This window comes from Microcebus murinus, chromosome X, assembly GCF_040939455.1.
Source record: "Microcebus murinus isolate Inina chromosome X, M.murinus_Inina_mat1.0, whole genome shotgun sequence".
NCBI lineage: Eukaryota > Metazoa > Chordata > Mammalia > Primates > Cheirogaleidae > Microcebus > Microcebus murinus.
In genome coordinates, this window is record NC_134136.1 from 91,074,552 (window position 1) to 91,094,412 (window position 19,861).

Here is a 19,861-nt window from a genome sequence, read left to right on the forward strand (position 1 = left end):
ACAGTGTGACAATATGACTCAAACCCCCCATGTTGTTGATGTCCTCTGATTCAGTAATACTCGTTTTAGGAATATAGTGTAAGGGGATAATCGGTTTCACAGTTTCTTCATTGTTGCACTATTTATCACAGCAAAAAATTGGAAACAGTTTTCCAAAAATGAGGGGTTGGTTAAATAATTATTCTACGTTTATAAGATGAAATATCCTATGGCCATTAAAATTCATTTTCTCGACAAATATTTAAGTGCACAATAAAATTTTCTGAATGTATTGTAAGTTTTTAAATGTCATAAAGTGATATATATAGTATGGTTTTCACTTTTAGGAAAATAAAGAAATCATATATTGGGAAGTTAGGGAAGAAACATACCACAATGTTAGCATTGGTTATTTCTTCAAAGCAAATTTTATTTTCTTCTTTCTGCTTTTCTGCTGCATTTTTTTAACTTTGCTATAATAAATGTGCTGATGTTAAAAGTTAAAAAGAAACATGAAATATATCTATTTTAAAGTTGCTGTTTGGGGAATTGTTTTATAAACAAATATATTTCAGATTTAACAATCATTAGATCATTTCATTATATAAATTACTTAAATATTTTAAGTAATTAACATGTTATAACTATGAGAGTCCTATCTTTATCAAAATTATACATATATCATATATATGAACTTTTCAATATATTTACTTATTAAGAATTGGTGCTCTGATTTGGAATTAAGGAGAACTGTAGTTCTGTCAGAGGTGAATTACATACACACTTACATATACTTACATGTGGTACTTTGTGCTCTGTCAACTTAGTTAAGCTGGGACAGTGTGGTGGTTAGTTGCGGTGACAGACAGAGTTAGAGGTGCTGGTAGGCTCTAGCTTGTCCTCAACGTCCTCCATGCCATATCCAGCTCTTCATCCTGGCTATTGACTCTACTAATCAAAAGCAGCCCCAGGCCCACCCCCAGACACTTGGCGGCAGAACTATAGGAGTGTCCACTAGACTTTCCCATCTATTTCCCTTTTGTGGCCTCATGTCAGTGACTAGATGTGCTTGGCATTCCAGATTACATGGCTGGTGGCTTCTCTGATTCCCCAACTTCTGCTTTTATATCTTTGTTTCCACAGCTCCTCCCACACGCAAATGCTCCCTCTTTGGGAATCTGTCCTGTGACTGCCATCTTGGGAGGAATCCCAAGCTAGCCAAGTGGAGAAGCCACCTAAAGCAGAACTGAGGCACCCCCAGGCAACAGCCTCAGCTGAGCCCAGCCCCCAGCCTGCTAGTCACATGAATGACCCCAGAGAAACCAGCAGAAGAACCCCCACTGCACTTGTGAGAAATAATAAATCACTGTTGCTTTAAGCCACTAAATTTTGGGTGGTCTGTTACTCACTAATAGATAACTAAACATTATGTATCCTTTTTTTGTTTTTTTGAGACAGAGTCTCGATTTGTTGCCCGGGCTAGAGTGAGTGTCATGGCGTCAGCCTAGCTCACAGCAACCTCAAACTCCTGGACTCAAGCAATCCTACTGCCTCAGCCTCCCGAGTAGCTGGGACTACAGGCATGCGTCACCATGCCCAGTCCATTTTTTCTATATATATTAGTTGGCCAATTAATTTCTTTCTAGTTATAGTAGAGACGGGGTCGTACTCTTGCCCAGGCTGGTTTCAAACTCCTGACCTCAAGCAATCTGCCCGCCTCGGCCTCCCAGAGTGCTAGGATTACAGGCATGAGCCACCACGCCTGGCCCTCATTATATATTTTTTGAGGCTTCTCTTAGGTGTTTATTTAATTTAGAGTAAAACAATAAACAAAGCCAAAATGATTATGTACTTTAAAATAAAGCCCTCAAAAAAAAAATTTTAAATTTCACCTATATCCTAATAGCATATTTCTAAATATATGGTAAGATAATATATTTATTATATCATATATTTATATACTTCTACTGATACAAAGCTCTTTAATTAAAAATCATTATAATGCTATTAACCCCAGGTTTGCTTCTAGAATTATTATGGTTTCAGCTCATTAAGTCCTTAATCCATCTTGAGTTAATTTTTATATAAGGTGAGGATATAGGGATCCAGTTTCATTCTTCCACATGTGGCTATCCAATTTTCCCAGCACCATTTATAGAATAGGGTTTCCTGTTCCCAGTGTATGTTTTTGTCTGCTTTGTCTAAAATCAGTTGGTTGTGCGTATTTGGCTTTATTTCTGGGTTCTCTATTCTGTTCCATTGATCTTTGTGTCTACTTTTATACTAGTAGTACCATATTGTTTTGGTTACTATCACCTTATAGTATAATTTTAAGTCAGGTAATGTGATGCCTCCACATTTCTTTTTGTTTATGATTGTTTTGACTATTTGGGCTCCTTTTTGGTTTCATATAAATTTTAGGATTTTTTTTTTCTCATTCTGTGGAAAATGTCATTGATATTTTAATAGGGATTGCACTGAATCTGCAGATCACTTTGAGCAGTATAGTCATTTTCACAATATTGATTCTTCCAATCCATGAGCATGGGATGTTTTTCCATTTATTTGTGTCATCTATGATTTCTTCCAGCAGTATTTTGTAATTCTCCTTGGAGAGATCTTTCACTTCCTTGGTTAAGTATATTCCAAGGTATTTTATTTATTTATTTATTTGCAGCTATTATAAATGGGATTGAGTTCTTGATTTGACTCTCAGCTTGGCTATTACTGGTGCATAGCAGTGCTACTGATTTGTGTATATTGATTTTGTAACTTAGACTTTACTGAATTCATTTATAAAATCTGAGAGTCTCTTGGAGGACTCATTAGGGTTTTCTGGGTATAAGATGATATCATTGGCAAACAGATAGTTTGACTTCCTCTTTTCCAATTTGGATGCCCTTTATTTCTTTCTCTTGTCTGATTGTTCTGGCTAGGATTTCCAGTACTATGTTGAATAGAAGTGGTGAAAGTGAGCATCATTGTCTTGTTTCAGTTCTTAGGAGGAATGCTTTCAACTTTTCCACGTAAAGTATGGTGTTGGCTGTGGATTTGTCGTGCATGGCTTTTATTAATTTGAGGTATGTTCCTTCTATGCCTAGTTGGTTCAGGGTTTTTTAATCATGAAGATGGGCTGGATGTGAATGAATGCTTTTTCTACAACTATTGAGATGATCATAGGGTTTTTGTTTTTAATTCCGTTTATATGATAAATCACATATATTGACTTGTGTATGGTGAACCATTTTCGTATCTCTGGGATAAAAACCACCTGACTGTGATGAATTATCCCAGAAGATTTATCACTGGATCCAACAAAAATTAATAATTCCTTAATCTTCCATGTATTTAATAAAAACTGCCATATTTTATAGGAATGAAATTTGTTTCTCCTCCTGCTTTCAACTTAAAAACAATTAAATGGGAATGTAGGGTAGAATGGTTTCTTCAAAAGTCTTAATTAACTCCCTAAAATCCCAGGGCTGGGGTCATTTAATACATCCACTCAGCTGATGTTTTAATCATTTCATCACATTTAAAAAATATCTCTGCAAACCATTCCCAGGCCTATATTTATTCATGTATCATCACCTTACCTACTTCTAACCCAACTAGATGTCAAAATATACAAATGTAAACCTAGCTAAAAATCAAAGAGTAACGCTAACAAATGTTCTCCTAATTCAAATTTTAAATATAGATGTCATAAAGCCCACATGCTGAAAATTACTGCCTCAGTTTAGCACAGAGCCTCATTCAATCCCTGCTTACTCTTGCTTTATACACAATTCTAACAATTAGGCTTCATGGTGATCAAATCTATTAAGAGATTCAAAGCTAGAAGACAGGAAAGTACTACCATGTAACAATACAAGAAAACTGACAGCTTAATATCAATGAAGGAAATGAAAAGAAACCTATGGGGAAAAAAAGGCACAAGAGCTTAAAAATAAGTATAGGACCACTTAGTACAGGAACAAGCAAGACCTGAAGATATTGCCATACTTTATAGCTCAGGAAAATAATATGCATGCTGATGGCCCCAAATTATGAATAAGTTAATATGTATAATATAATCTAAGCCCACAGGAAAGGGAAAGGTTTCTATCTGAAATGATTTCTTTTTTAAATATGATATTTAAGTGACTAAAAATTTGAACACCCACCCCCCCTTAGTTATCAAAAAGATTTATTCCCTAAAGGTTTTGGAGTGGTGAAATTTTAGTGTGAAACAAGAGATATGTGAAAAAAAAAATCTTAGAAAAATACTTTTGATCATTGGTACTATATTATTTATAAGTTGATCTGAACGAGGATGTCACTTAGTATTTTGAAGTGTTGGGTTATTTTGCAAGGGGAGACATACTTGAGTTTTAGGGTCAGGAAATAGGGGAGAAAGGGTTAGAGGTTAAGAAAGAAGAAGAGAGGACAGGCCAACCTCCTTATGTCATGTCTGTGCTGACCCTTCAGAATGTAAGTTTCTTAATTCAGAAGATACCTCTTTCATGAGTGATGAGCATACCCAACAGTTTACACATTTTGGAATGACAAAGGTTTAAAAATAAAAGCTTTGCTCTTTTTGATAGTACTCAAATAATATGATAACTTTCCAATTATTACCCAGACAGTAGAATAAAAGGACATGTACATTTTGTCTGAAATGAGAAATTATTAAACTGCTTGGAGTTAAGGAGTTTGGTTTTCCATCATTCCTAGAATTTGAAGAATGGTCCAAGCCTCTTTTAATGTCTTTTCCACAAATTTAATATATGAGTGGCCCCTTCTCTAATCTAAACCAGATCTGTTTTGTGTCTTTTTCTTGTTTCTTAAATGTGTCATTTTTTTCTTTCCTTAACTAGCCTTCTTTGGTGAAATCTTATAATCTTTGTAGATATTCAGTAGAGTGCTGATGTAGTTGAATGTGCCAGTTGCAATTATCTTGAAAAGTCCTTGTCTATGGTTTCAAATGATGAACATCATGTAAAAGCAAAAAGAATAAAAGACCTGTTTAAAACCTGAGTCCTTGTGTTGCCCTGAGTCAATGCCTTTATGGGGTTTGATTTAAAAAACCCATACAAAGGTAACGGGTCCACTTGCTGCTTCTTGTATAATTACCCCAACTAAAATTCATGATCTCTTGGGGCCCAGACAATGAATTTTACTTTAGTGTACCTTCTCAGAGTTAGTTCCTGGTACAGAGTTAGGCCCTTCTGGGTTTGCTTAATAATTTACTTTTAAAAATTGTTATTCCATAAGTATTATTGCCAAGATATGTCTTGAGTTCTACTGATACCAACAATAAATGATCAAAGCCCAGATGAAAGTTCTATGATTTAGTTAATGTATTGATAACTTCTAAATTATAAGTATCTACTCAGTTTATTTGATAGATTATGTATGCGAAGCTTAAAATGACAGTAGGACTCTGAGAATGAATCTAAGGACATGTTTTTGTTTTGATAACATTTATTATAGCGATTTATTGCCTGAAAAAAGTACCCAAAAGAAACTGAGCTTTAGTATGACTTATTGCATGCAATTGTTCTTATTAGACTTCATTGTTTATATTTCTTGGGCCAATGGAAAGATAAAACAACTGTTGTTAGTTGTTTTATTGGTCTATTTTATTGTTTTATTGTTATTGCTATTATTTTTATTGTTATTGCTATTATTTTATTGTTTTATTGGTCTAAATTATTGGTCTATTTTATCGTGAACTTTTACATATAAATAAATAAAAAAGTTATCTCTAGCTTTACTAGGGTATTTTGTTTTATTTCTCTTTCAGTGTTATTTTAATCAAATGTTATATTTAATCAAATGTTAATCTTTATTAGTTTAATGAGTTCCCCATGGATGGTGCCAGTTAAAGGGCATTATTACTCTGAAGTATGATTTTTGATGACAGCCAATGAGGCACTCATTGTCTACCTTAGTACTCTACAGCTGAGTTTGCTAATTCATGAGGCTTAAGACCTTTTCAATAGGACACTAGTATAAATATGGGTCTAAAAGTGGGATGGAGCCTTTCATATTAAACTCATGTACTTCTGTTCATGAAGCCATCAGGGCAACCACCATTCAGGAGAAAGTCCAGAGCAGGGGTCCTCAAACTTTATAAACAGGGGGGCAGTTCACTGTCCCTCAGACCGTTGGATGGCCGTTGGAGAGTGCAGTGCACATTCCACACATGCGCACTGTGGACCCGGGACGAGTTGGCTGCTAAGCAGGACAGGCAGCGGTGGCAAAAATACCCGGTGGGCCGGATAAATGTCCTCGGCGCGCCGCATGTTTGAGGACACCTGGTCCAGAGTATCAACTGTGGGCCAAGGCAACACAGGGTGCCTTAACCCTTGAAACAGAAACTGTTCCAGGGTGACTGCTACCAGTCTAGGGTTAAATATCCAGAGTAGTATGGGGTTGATTCCAATCTCTACGAACTGGAAAATTTAAGTCCATTTTGAAGTCATTGTTGTAGTTTGGGCTTCTTCCAAGAAGTTGAAGGGTATGGCATATAGACTCTTAAAGCTAGCTTATACCAAGCACCTTGCTAAGATGAAGCAGGGAAACCTGGAACAGAGACAAGGTGTCATCTTCTATGTCATCCCTTCTTTGCCCTCCTATCTTGCCCTGAGATTGGCCACTCTAGAAGAAACTGCCCATAGTGCTTGTCAACCAGGATGATGGGTGTGATGGTGGAGGACACAGAAATGAAGGATCAGTGAAAGTGCAGGAAGAAGAGATTCCAGAAGGAAGCAAGGGAATACATCAGCTTCTTATTCTTGACTACAACTTTGGGCAAATGGGATTAGAGGCAGCCTTAGGAAGTCACATCTCTCTTCTGTGTTGAATCCTCAGGCTAATGCTAGCTCGAAATGAGGATAATCCCGGCTTGGAGACCAAGTGAGTCAGGGTCCCTTAGGGCCTTTCCTAGCTGTAGAAACTGTTATCTGCCATAGGCTTTGGGCCTCAATTATGAATCTTTATTCGGTAACATGTATATGGTATGATCATCTGTTAAATTAGGTATTTGGATCAGTAAACTTTCCAGCTACCATTACTGGGCCCCTACAATGTACTAAACCAGGGATAGACAAACTTTTTCTGTAAAGGACTCTTTAGTAAACTCTCTAATTTTAGGCTTTGTGGGTCATTCAGTCTGTCACAACTACTCAATGCCACTGTTCTCTCTTCCTGGGGGAAGAAATTCTACCACAAGCTTATCATCCTCTTTCATTAATTTCTATTTCTGTTGGTTTGTTTTAAAATTTTGTCTACATTGATTCCTCATCTCCAAGAATTATCTAAAGTCTCTATTGTTTACTCCTAGAAATTTGAATCTGGAGGCAACACGTAATTGTTGTCCCTTCATTTTCTTTCTTTATATAATTGTTCTATTTTGTTTTTACCATAAGTGAAAATGGATCAGCTCTCTAGAAGTATAAATGTAGACATGCATTCATACCCAGAAACATTGGAAAATAATCTCCATTTTGACTTGAGTTGAACTGAGAGGCGCATGTGATGCATTTCATAGTCCTTTTGTGATAAATCCCTGCTTTTAAAGTAAAGTTTCTGATATTTTAGGAAGTTTTTTCCCCCAGATTTCTAAAGTTCTTTCTCATGCTTATTTCATTCCCTTGGGTAATTCATTCACCATCTTGTGAGTCTGTTAAGTCCATCTGACTGCTTTGTGTCATTCTAATAAAGAGAATGGAGGAGACAATTGTGCGAAAGCTCCTGAAAAGATGAATTTTGAAAAGTAAGGGTGAGAACTAATTCAGAGGGCAGGTGACTAGCGGAGAGGCAGTCTGCCTGACTTCTGGCCCTCTGACCCTGGTCTTATAGAATGCAGTAGACTTAAGGGATTATTAGATCTTAGCCTGCTTTTCTGGCAGTTCACCTACTGCTACTTTAATCATCTGCAGCACCACCATGGACTATGAAGTAAACAAAAGAAAAATATCATGAGCACCAGAAAAAATGCATATCTCAGGGTCTATGCCCTCTAATAATAGACTGAACCATATGAAACTGCCATGTTTGACCTATAAAAATGACAACTTTATATATTTCAACCCAATACAGGAAAGGGGCACAAAAGCTACATACAGGCCAGAACCTACTGTTATCAGAGTCATTCTTTAGAACATTATCTGGTTTAACCTGGCAACCTTGGTTCTTCCTCTAATATAGCAGAGAGCACATTGCAGATAATAAGGATTTGAAAGCTGAAACGGAACACCAGTAAGAAGCAGTGAGGGGAGTCAGAAGGGCCAGGGAAGCCAGGATAGAAAAGAGTCAGCTGAAACCATCAATTTATTGGCTAGTAGCGCTCCTGGCTCCAGGGGCATCATTCTATTATGTGCAATTCTATAATTGTTGCTGCAGATAAGCATAGCCTGAGCCATCAAAGCCTTTGGAAGATTTCTATGAAAAAAATTGTTATTTAAAAAAGTGAGCATTTAAAGGGGCATGTGCTGCTTATACCCACAGGATAGTAGAAAGTATAAGTTAAGAAAATTGAAGGAAAATAAAACACTTACCTTGTTCTCCACCTGAACACTGTCACCTTCTCCGAGCACTGCTGTGTGATGAGGTTCTATTTTCTGTTGTGCATCATCAGGCCCTACCAAGATGACAACCCACTAACTTTAGTACACATTACAGTACATTTATCATATGGTTACATACTTGGTAAACTGTGTAGCAACATAATATTAATTTCAATTCCAAAAATAACAGAGAGGAATTTTCTTAAATCTCTTGGTTGATTATATTAGATTATATTATTAAAGTCTGAAACTGATTAGTTTTCAATTTGGAAAAGAACAGGAAAGTGAATTCTGCATCGTGACCTCATTTACTTTAATGTCATGCTCAAATAGTTCAATTGATAAGCAAAGTCTTTGGCATTACGTGCACATAAGAGTGTTTCCTTTGGTAAATTATAAACCTTGTAAGAAATAAGCACACTTAGAAAAATTATCAAATGTCATCATTAATTCATTTCAACAAGTATTAATTGACCACCTACAATTGCCTAGTGCTATTAGGGAAATATAAAGATGTGCAAAGCAGATTCCTTGCCTACAAATAATTCACAATCTCATTGGGGCAAACTACATATATAGAAACAAAATAATCAGAGAATAGTTTAATTGAAAAATAAGTAAGTTGAATAGCTATTGAACTATGAATAAGACCCTGTTCTAAATGTTGTGGGGGTCTTCAGGATAGATAAGTTTCCATTCCTTCTAAATTGAGGCTCAAAGATAAAGCAATACAAATGAAATTGTCTCATAAGGGCAACAATAAATTAATAAGCAAAGTTCAATAAGAGAACAGGGTTGGTAGGGGCTCATTCAGGTCTAGGGAATTTGCTGTGGAGGAGGTAATATTTGAACAGAGCTCTGCAGGATTAAAGGCAAACCTGGGAAGAAAGGCCTTCTAGACAAGAGGACAGACAGATCATGCAAGGGTAATGTGTGGGCATTTCTGGGGAAACAGTGAACCTTCCTGGAACATTCTTCTGGGATCAAGGAAAACTCTGAAAGCCATGTTTATCCATATAAAATTGAAAGCCCTTGAGGAAGATGTATGTGTATGTGTGTGTGTGTGTGTGTGTGTTTATGAAAAAGGTCAGATATGTATCTTGAAGGAATAATTCTAGAAGAAGAGGATAGAATGAATTGGAGGGAGGGGCAAGACTGAAGTTAGGATGACCTGTTAGGAGTTTGCTATAATAGTCTAAGTGAAGATGAATTACAGTCTGAACTGGGAGAGTAGAAATAGAAAGAGATGGATTTGAGAGGTGGAGTTGAGAAAGAATCTAAAGGATTTGGCAACAGTGGGAGAGAGAGGAGTCTAACATGATTCTCACTAGGCGTAGAAGAAGATTCTCAGTGGTTCTGCAAGAAAGGAGATGCCTAAGTGGGCCAGAATAGCCACAGAAGGGTATAGAGGAGGGATGAGATTTGGGCTGGTCTTTCAGTTGGGTAAAAAAGTCAGACATGTGATTGGGGAACAGAGAGAAAATTCCAAATTAGGTGAGCAACTCATAAAGATGTCTAGAGGGATACACCTGTGTGCCATTTTGAGCTATAAATAAGGGTATTCACCTGACATGTTGGAGCTAAAGCTGAATAATCAACAAGGAAGTGCTTATTTAAATGAAACAATAGTTCGAGCAATTATTATGTAAACAGAAACATAATTCATGAATTTAGGGGATAGTGGTTGGAGTCCAAACATCGTTATATTTTCTAGAGAAGTCCTCCTTCTCACCACCACTTGGAGATAACCAATCTGACACAGCAGGGTTCATTCTGATTCTTGCAAACATGAAATATAATAGGATTCTGAGAGAGCAGGAGTTCTTAATGTGGTGTCAATGTGCTCCCAAGAGGTCTGTGGATAGCATCCAGGGCATGGGTGGACTTGGATGGGAAATAAATTACACATTTACTTTCACTACCACCTAGTTGACCTGTAGCTTTTCCTTCAATCATGAATGTATCCAACAAACTACAGTAGTATTAACTGGATCAATGGCTTTATCTCCAGTAGAAATCATAGATATTTTCATATCATATCACAGTGTTGTAGCTATCTCAAAATATAGCTTATGTTAATTATTACTTAGAATTTAAAATAGGCCTGTTGCCAGATCATGTTATTTCCAATGTCATTAGAGAAGCACACATACGGCTATAGCATAAAGTTGTTCTTTTTAACACGTTAATAACGTCACTGAATTTAAAAACATTATGTGGGGGGTGGAGAGGGCTTGGCAGATGTCAAAAGGGTTCATAGCACAAAAAAGATTAAGAATCTCTGTCCCAGAGGCAATAATGTGCTGCTTAATGATTGAAAATTGGCTTTCAGGGATGAGGAGAGAAAAAAAAAAATAGATTTGTAGTGTGTGCCAATTTCCATGGTGTAAATACTCCCACCGTGGCCAATTTCAAGCTACAAGAGCCAGCCCCAGCATAACACTAAAGGTTTCTCCTCCATCAACGATTTAGGTCAACGAATGTCATGGAAGTGAATGATAGGACTCCACTGGTTTCCCACTTATGCAGGGTTGTGGCAATAAAAGAGAGGACTGAGAGTTAAAGAAGAATCTCATTTAGAGTTGGGTAATATTTTTAGCTGTGATATGAAACAGCACTTTATTAAGTGTGCCTTACTGTGATCCCCTGGGGGCAACGAGCCATGTCTTTATCTTCAACTAATTCATGTATAACACCCATGACCCACATCATCCACTCTTGGCTCCTAGTTTTGTCATGTAGGATGTTTCATGATACATAGACCAAAGCAGTTTATAAACTCCTTTAATATGTTTTAATGGAGTGAGCTGACAAGAGACAGCACTCAAAAATAATGCTGAATTGGTATTACTATTTCTCTGTAGCCCCTATCAGGGGAGCTTGCTTGACTGTGGTGTTCATTGGTCTGTGAGGAAATCTTAATATAGAAACAAAGAGTTCAGCTTGTCCAAAGTGCCCTAATTCTGACTTTAATGGGAATGCAATTTCTGCCCATTCTCTTTGTAATCACAGTGTTGATACTGAAGAGGCCATCTGAAATGCTCCACCCTAAAGTAAACCTTTCCTATAGACACTGGAGTCAGGGGTCCTGGTTAAAAATAACTATAAGTGTACCTTTAGCTTCTGTGTTATTATATGAAATGTTTAAAGCAGGGTCACAAAAAGCAAAGACTGATTCTATCTTTATTTCCAGGTCATTTCTATGATATTTCGCCCATCTGGTTATCTCTTAAACCTAAAATAAGTCTCAAAGAAAATATATCTTATTGTTTCTGACTACTTTCAATTATAAATAGAGCCAAATCAGATAATAAATAGTTTCCATTGGGAATCTTTGCCAAGAATGTTAAATCTAATAGTGCAGTTAAGGAAAATTTAACTGAAAACAATTTAATTGCAATTTTTATTTGCCTAAACAGTCATAAAAGGGCAAAATACTTTAAAACTTAAAGTCAGCGCTGCATCTTCAGTGTGTGATGAATCACCCTACAACTTTTTTGTTCATACCATCTTTCCTTTTTCCTTTTTTTCTCTTTATAAGAACTGCTGTCCCACTTACTCTGTTCCATACACTCTGGTACTTCTATCATAGATCTTGAAATCATCGACTTTATATGTATAGTTGAAGCCTTCTTACCTGATGCAATTGAGATTGTTAATTGAAAAAGACAATCAAACTGCCTCAAACATTTTATTTTAAATGAAAGCATAAATGTGCATTCATTTGTGAATTTTTCAAAATACAGTTAAGGTGGGTCTGCTGATTAGACTGAAGCACTGTCTTTCTTTTTAAAACATACCCATCATGCACCACCTCAATTCTTCTAGATTATTACAGATCCCCCTAATCATTTACTGTCATCTCTCCCATACTAATTCAAAAGCATTTTCCTTAGTGATTCGCTTTTACAAAACATTTGACTTAGTTGTTCTAGAAATACTAACTCTCTTTACACACCTATTTCATTAATTTACATATCATTTTATTAAATTACATTATTGCAATTATTGGTGCAACTGGCATAAAGAGATTGAGAACAAACACAGCTGCCTTGTCCACTATACCTCAACCGGTGGAAGGAGCAATGGGCAGGTAGACTAGGGAGGAAATGATCATCCTGTGTTCAGGCACCTCCTTCAAGGTATTTGTCACTACTGGCCAATCCAGTTAGTTGGGTAAGTGGAAGTCAATTAAGAGACTTTCTGGGATACACATGTGTTTTCCCCTCTTTATGGTAAGACCCAGAGATCCTGTCAAACTTCTTAATACCACCCAGAACCAGAGCAAAAGGATGAACACAAAGTAAGCATGAAAACTTATTAATATTTAAATAAATTTGAAATATTTTACTGCCTTCCTAAACCAGTTCATTTCAACAACCACATATAAATGTTTTTAGATTTCAGATTTCTAAATACATTTTCTAAGCACCACCAGTATACTTGATATTGGTCCTTCTAGGGGACTGGCAGTCCAAGCTGATAAACTATACCAAGTTTCAAGGATGCAGGGCATAAACTCTTTTATCCTTTTGATCTCTGCATTAATGTGTAAAGTAATTTTCACCACAGCCGCAGGGAAGAGATTCAGTATTAGTATCTGCAGAATCCATTGATTTTCTGACCATGTAGTTTTTATTTTCTTTTGATTTCTCTTTTTATCATATGCTGCACAAATTTCCAGCTGAGGACTTTTTGCCTCAGTAAAAATAATTATTGTCAAAGGTCTCTCTTTTTTTGCTGCACAATTTTGAAAGCTACTATTTGACAGTCACTTTAGAAGGCTCTTCATTGTTGAAAAAAGCAAATGTATCAAAAATTAACAAGATTCCTGAAGAGCATAAAATGAATACTTTCAGATGAATGGAAAGTGAATACTGTCTCTGAATAAGAAAGTGCTAACTCTACTTGTCTTATTTTAACTCTGTTAACTCTTTCTTTTCTTCAAGGTGTCTTAGAGGACAATTACATGGCTTCACCATACTTACTTTGAACTTTAAAATGTGTGACTAACTTTGACAACTAATTAGACGTCCAGCATTTCCTAATATTAAAAACTCCAACTGTTTATAATCAAACCAAATTTACCAATGTCCATCTTTTAAGCACTTCTTGCATCAATTAACTTTTTTAATTTTAGGACATTATGGGGGTACAAAAATTTTGGTATCACAAGAATGGAAAAACATGCATCACATGTACTCACCATCAAATTGGTACTAACTGATCAACACTAAGGTGCTCACATGGTAGTAATATTCAATGGGTGCTGGTCAGGTGGGGGGGCTGGGGGTAAACTGAATTAACATTTTTAATAGTTCTCCTAAATTTCCACTTTATGCAGTCTCCCCAGATTATTTCTTCAACCCAAATTGTAGCCTATTTATTCGAGCCTGATACACTAAATATATATAACATCCACTTCAACTGAATGGAAGTGCTTGATATCTCGAAAAAGACAATTCTTTGCTTATCACTTCCTGCTGTGGGTGGCTGGCTGGTGCCATCTTAATTTTATAAGCAAGATAAAATTGAGGTAGTAAAGTCAAAGCATTTTCTGGATTCTTTCTATAGATTTTCTAAGTCAGTACATATTAAATAGCTATTTCTGTTTGTCATTTCTTTTCCTCTGGTGATATGGTCTTGCCCTTTTCCTTTGCTCATTAACAACTCTATTAAGGGGTGGAGAGGAACAAGGGAAGGAGATAAAATTCCAGGAAGGTAATTTCCCCAGAGACTCACTGGTTAAAGCAGAGTTCCAAGAAGCCAGTTTTGTGAGCTGGATTCTCTCCATGGTCCAGTTTATTCTGGACAGATGCAACTTTGCTCCAAGGCTATAGACCACAATGCTATCTCCTGCCACATGTGTTGCACTGTGGCCCATGGGCACGAGGGGGGACCAGGCCAGTGAGTAGAGATGACCCAGGAAAATCCTGTCTCACCTCTAGAAAAACAAGTGGATGTGTGAGTCATTCTTACCCTAAGAATTGTGGAGCTTTTCACTTGTTAACTTCTTGGACTAAAAGTCTGTCAGGACACAAGGCTGTAACTGCTGCATTGTTTGGTTTTGAAGATTATTTGTTATGTTTTCTTCCCTTCATCCTCTACAATGTCATTCAAAGCAAAATCAACTGTGAGCTTTTGTAGAACCCACAGGCCAAGAAAGGTTTTTGCTTTCTTAAACGGTTGAAAATAATTAAAAATAGTATTTCATGACACATGAAAACTACATGAAATTCACATTTGAGTGAATTCAGTGTCCATAAATAAAGTTTTATTGGAACAGCCACCCTATTTGTTTATGTGTTGTCTGTGGCTGCTTTTGTGCTACACTGGCAGGGCCAAGCAGTTGCAACTGAGATTACATGGCCTGCAAAGATGGAAATATTGGCTATCTGGATCTTTCCAGAAAGTTTTCTTCCCCCTGCTTTTTCTCATTCTGTACAAACATTTCTGTTATCCTTACCACCTCAAAATTCATGTGCTTTCTTTATTACTTTCCATTTGTGCAGATTATTTTGTTGCTCTCGAAATAATAAATCAGGTGCCCTACCACCATAAAAATGTTTTCTCTCTCTATTTTTATAAAGCACTACGTGATTCTCAGGGTTTTCAGAAGATCATAAAAACAAATGATACATCTCTTCCAGATGGTTAATATAGTTTAATATATGTGCACATGGACTTATGACACTACTACTAGATTTTTTTCATACTTTCTCAAGTGCTAAAATTAAATGAATTTTGCTTCTGACCCATAATTGGGATGTTATTCAGTGAAACAGGAACTAAAACCATTTATATTGTATTAGGAATACATTCAAAATCCATGAGTTTGCATTACCATTATTTTCCACAAGAATAATTTCAGGCAATTGAAAACGCTTTTTGGAAAATATAAGGAATAGTTTAAACAGCTCTGGGTGTAGCCTTCTAGCCCTGAAGAGATGCTATCAGCAAGCCAGCTTTCTGGAGCTGGGAGTGTACTGCCCAAGGAGGTGGCCATGTTAGGGCCTCAAGAAGTTCAGTGCTGGCACCACTACAGGAGGAAACTGGGAGACTCCAACCCCAGAGGGCTCAGGAATGGGGCTTCTTGGCCTGTACTTTGTGATGCCCACCCCCATCCACACCACTTATGGCTGTGGGTGGCAATAAGGGGGATGGGTGGGAGGCTAGTTCTCTTACTTTGGGTTTTCCCAGAAGCACAGCTGGAGACATATTCTGATACAAGGAGTGTATTTGGGAGGTGATCCCAGAAAACAACACTCCATAAGTCAGGAGAGTTAGATGGAAATGGGAAGACAGACAATGAAGGGCCAGTCACTGAGCACGCTCCCATGGTGGGCGACATGAGCATCATCCTACTGGAAAACTCTAGAAAAAGGCCTCCCGCACAGGCCCCAGAGTTACCCCACCTGAGGGGCCAGGAATGTTATTTCTCCAGCGCTCTCATCCTGCCCTGACTGGTTTCAGAGAAAGCCTTCAGGCAAAGCAGTTAGAAGTTGGTCAGTGGGCACCAAGGAGGTCAGGCCCCAGGGTGTGGATGGGGTACCAACAGCATCTGCTGCAGCTGTTTTCCTGCCAGCCCCACAGAGAGCCTCTTCCTGGAACCCAGGCTGCTTTTAGGAGGATGGGAAGGGTGGGAACAGATGCAGGCAGGAGCCGGCCTGCTCCGCAAGGCCTTCTCTCCCACTCTTCTGTCCCTTAGCTCTCCTGCTGCCGGGTTGGCTAAGGGATGGAGACTCGAAAAGCCAAGTTAGATGGTGCAGTCCTTGCATTGTCACTGGACAACATGGGAAGCAGGATTGAAGAGCCCTTGGTTCTGGTCCCAGGTCTACCAATGCAGAACCCAGGCAACACAAACAGCTCTCTCTAGATGTCACATTCCTCATCCATAAAATGAGAGTTGGTTGGATCTCAAACATTTTTTCTTGACTAGACTCAATAAGCAACACATATACAGCCCCTCAGTATAGGAAAAAATCAACTTTGACATTTCTCAGAGGCAACTGGCACTGCAAACTCCCCTTCCTCCTCCACCTCCCAGGAGACAGACAGATTCCTGTTCCCCTTAGAGCCCACTATAGCTCCATCCCTTCATCGGTATGGAGGTTGCCAATGTCCTAGCAAGCTGTCAACACACATAACTGTGCCTAGACATTTTGTCTGGGCCCAGGCCACAATGAAATGGCGGTGTCAGGACTGGGGTTCATACTCTCCTGCCTCACTGAACATTCTGAGAACTGAGAGGCACCCCGCCCTGGGCATACCTGTGCTGGGATATAGAGAGAGCTGATATGGGAGGGAAGGAGGCATAGTACTCAATTACATGAAGTGGTTTCATCCTACCTTTTCTCTCTTGAGTAGTTTAAATTAAACTGCAATTGAACCCCAAACGACATACCCACGACTTACCAATATAAACATCTCCAGATATGGTATAAATGAAGCTTGTCCACCCTAGAAAGTTAAGCCAGCAACATTAAAATGTTAGTGTCCATAATGCCAAAAGGAACATACATAGTTTTTCTTTTCTTTTACATATATATTTAAAGATTTAAGTTCTGGGAGCTGTTTAAAATACATACTTGCACCCTCATATATGTTCTCTCTCTCACACACACACAGAAACACACCCCTAAACCTAAAGGACTTGGCCCCAAATGTTTAAGAACCATCCCAAAGTAGACAGCGTACAATTCGCTTGGCTGTGTATCTATTTGCCAAAAGTTGTGTTAACAAACAAACTGTGCCTTCCAATTCTAACATCATGCTATTAACTGCAACATTCCAGTCTGGCTTTATCTTCAATTTGTTGTGCCTCCAGGTTGTTTGAAGTGTGAAGATGATGCTAGAAATATGCTTTTTTGTACTTAATTTCATTCTAGTTTCCAGTGAACTCACTCCCTTTTATCTACACTAAAATAGAATATGCATCAGTTCCAGGGATGCAGGGATACATAATCTTTGGGGTTTAAATGGGGTTCAGATGGCCTGTGAACTCCCTGGAATTGCTCACACTACTTTTCAAGTCTGTATGCTTTTCTGGGAAGAGGGGATACAGAATTCACCAGATTCCTTCCATGACCTCTGGGTCCAAGAGCTCAGAACCCCTGACTACCTGCCATTTGCAGTCTCAGCACCAGCACTTAATTTTCATGGATGCTTATGCAGGGCAGCCACGGCTCAGAAGAGATGCTATGTTTCCACTGAGAGACATGAATCTAGAAATGGCATGCTGAAAATGGAATTAGGATATCCCTCTATGTGCCTTCAGTGGAAAAGGAGATCTAGGAAGGGACCACAGGGCAGAGTTCAAGACTAGAAGGGCAGGGCCCATACTAGAGTCTGCGTAGGAGTCAACTTGATGACAGAGTAAACAAAGGCAGGCACAGAAGAGCAAGGAGGACAAAATATACCTCTAAGGACATGACTGTGATTGTGCATGGGCTGGAACACTGAATCAGGCACAAAAGAAAAGCTCTCACTGATACAATTTAACATAAATCGAGTCTTGTTAAGAAAGTCTTACAGATAGCAAAACAAACACACTTGGGTGGATGCCAGAGGACATATTTTCATCCTCCTATTTCAGTTTTTCCTCTCTGAGATTTTGCTAGAATGAGTTTAAGTCCTCTAAAAGCAATGCTATTTATTCATAGCTCACACATTCTTCTTCTCTCTTGTTCACCCACTTGCTTAGTCTTCCAAGCTTGGTCTACCACCATTTATCGAACATCTACCGTGAGCATGCATTGTGGGTGGAGATACAAAGATGAATAAGGCTGGGCTGTTCAAATTGTGCGCCTTTGGGAAGGGAGGTTCGTGGTAGATGCTGAAAACACATGCCAACAATCTACAGCCCGGTTCAAGTCTTGCATGGATTGGCTGGCTCTGGGGGAGCACTTCTTTCTCTGTTTTCTAATGAATGCTGAGTTTTCCTATTCCTATTTAGCCTGATTTGTAATCATACTCCACAACAAAACCCCTTTCTTCTCTGCTTTTTCAAAAATTCTGCCTTTGAAAATTGTTTAAATTTCTTTTTTTTTTTATTTCAGGAAATTATGGGGGTACAAATATTTTGGTTACATGTTAGGACTTTGCCACATCTCAACCATGATTTGAGATATGCCCTTTCCTCTACTACAACGCTCACTGCATCCATTAGTTGTGAGTTTACCCACCCCCAACACCCCAACCCCCAAAGAATATTACTACTGTGTGAGCACCTTAGTGTTGATCAGTCAGTGCCAGTTTGATGGCGAGTACACGTGGAGCCTATTTTTCCATTCTTGTGATACCCCACTTCAGAGGACGGGCTCAAGCTCTATCCAGGAAAATATAAGAGGTGCTAGATCACCGTCATTTTTTACAATTGAGTAGTACTCCACTGTATACATATACCATATTTTCTTAATCCACTCACGGATTGATGGGCACTTGGGTTGTTTCCACATCCTTTCTTTTTCAAAGCACAAATAGCTTTATTTTTCTGATTGTAAAAAAGTAACACATCAATTTAAAAATATTTTAAAGTGTGAAGGTGTGGAACATCTAGACTGAAAATCTTTCTGCAAACGTCATACCTACCCTGACATAAACATTGCTAGAAATTTGGTATTTGTGCATTCAGGTTTTTTTTTTCTTTTATGCACTATACATTATTTCCTTAAAAACTAAAACAAATTCAGTGTTCTACTTTAGATACCTTTCTATGTCAAAACATAGAGAAGTAACTCATCCTTGGGAAAAACTGCATAGCATTCCATTGTAAGGGTGTGTCATAATTTATATAATTAATCCCTTCTTCATGGTTTAAAGGTATTAAAAAATTGTTTCCACATTTGACAAAACCTTACATCTCTCGATTGCTCGACTAGGTTTTTATTTGGGATCATTTGATTGTTCTAATCTCATTTCTTCTCTACCTCCTTTGCTTCCTATTCACCGTCCAAGCAGAAATCTAGTCCACAGACAACTGTCTAGGTCTATTTTCTTTCCTTTTTTATCTTTTTACATGATCCCAAGGGACCAGGCATTTGCTTAAAGGAAAGGCCAAGTCAATCTATTAAGTGCATTCACGTATTTTTATGCCTTGTAAAAGTTTCCTATTAGGATACAGAGTCCACCGTTGCCAATAATACCACAATCCATCTTGCTGGTTGGAAAGCACAGTGTTCGAAAGAATGGAACAGGAACAGGGGCAATTTACTGTTCTTCTTTTTAGCATGATATCTATCTGCCCTTGCTTCGATTAAACCTTGTTTAATTTCCATTGAGCATTGTTTGTTAAGGCTATTTCAAAAGAAAACAAAAGTCGAACTGTG

At 37.9% G+C, this 19,861-nt stretch overlaps 1 protein-coding gene across 2 annotated transcripts in view; it reads right to left on the bottom strand.

The window, feature by feature from the left end:
• The window catches only part of PIR (pirin), a 95,360-nt gene that overhangs the window by 6,191 nt on the left and 69,308 nt on the right, over positions 1 to 19,861 (bottom strand). The window contains exons 7-9 of one of the 2 annotated variants that reach the window (XM_012784765.2): positions 16,950 to 16,994; positions 12,094 to 12,171; positions 8,526 to 8,608 (exon numbers count right to left, since the gene is read on the bottom strand). In XM_012784765.2, coding sequence (XP_012640219.2) covers positions 8,526 to 8,608; positions 12,094 to 12,171; positions 16,950 to 16,994 — 206 coding nt within the window. The remainder of the gene's footprint in view (positions 1 to 8,525; positions 8,609 to 12,093; positions 12,172 to 16,949; positions 16,995 to 19,861) is intronic. The other variant, XM_012784767.3, reaches the window with a different exon arrangement.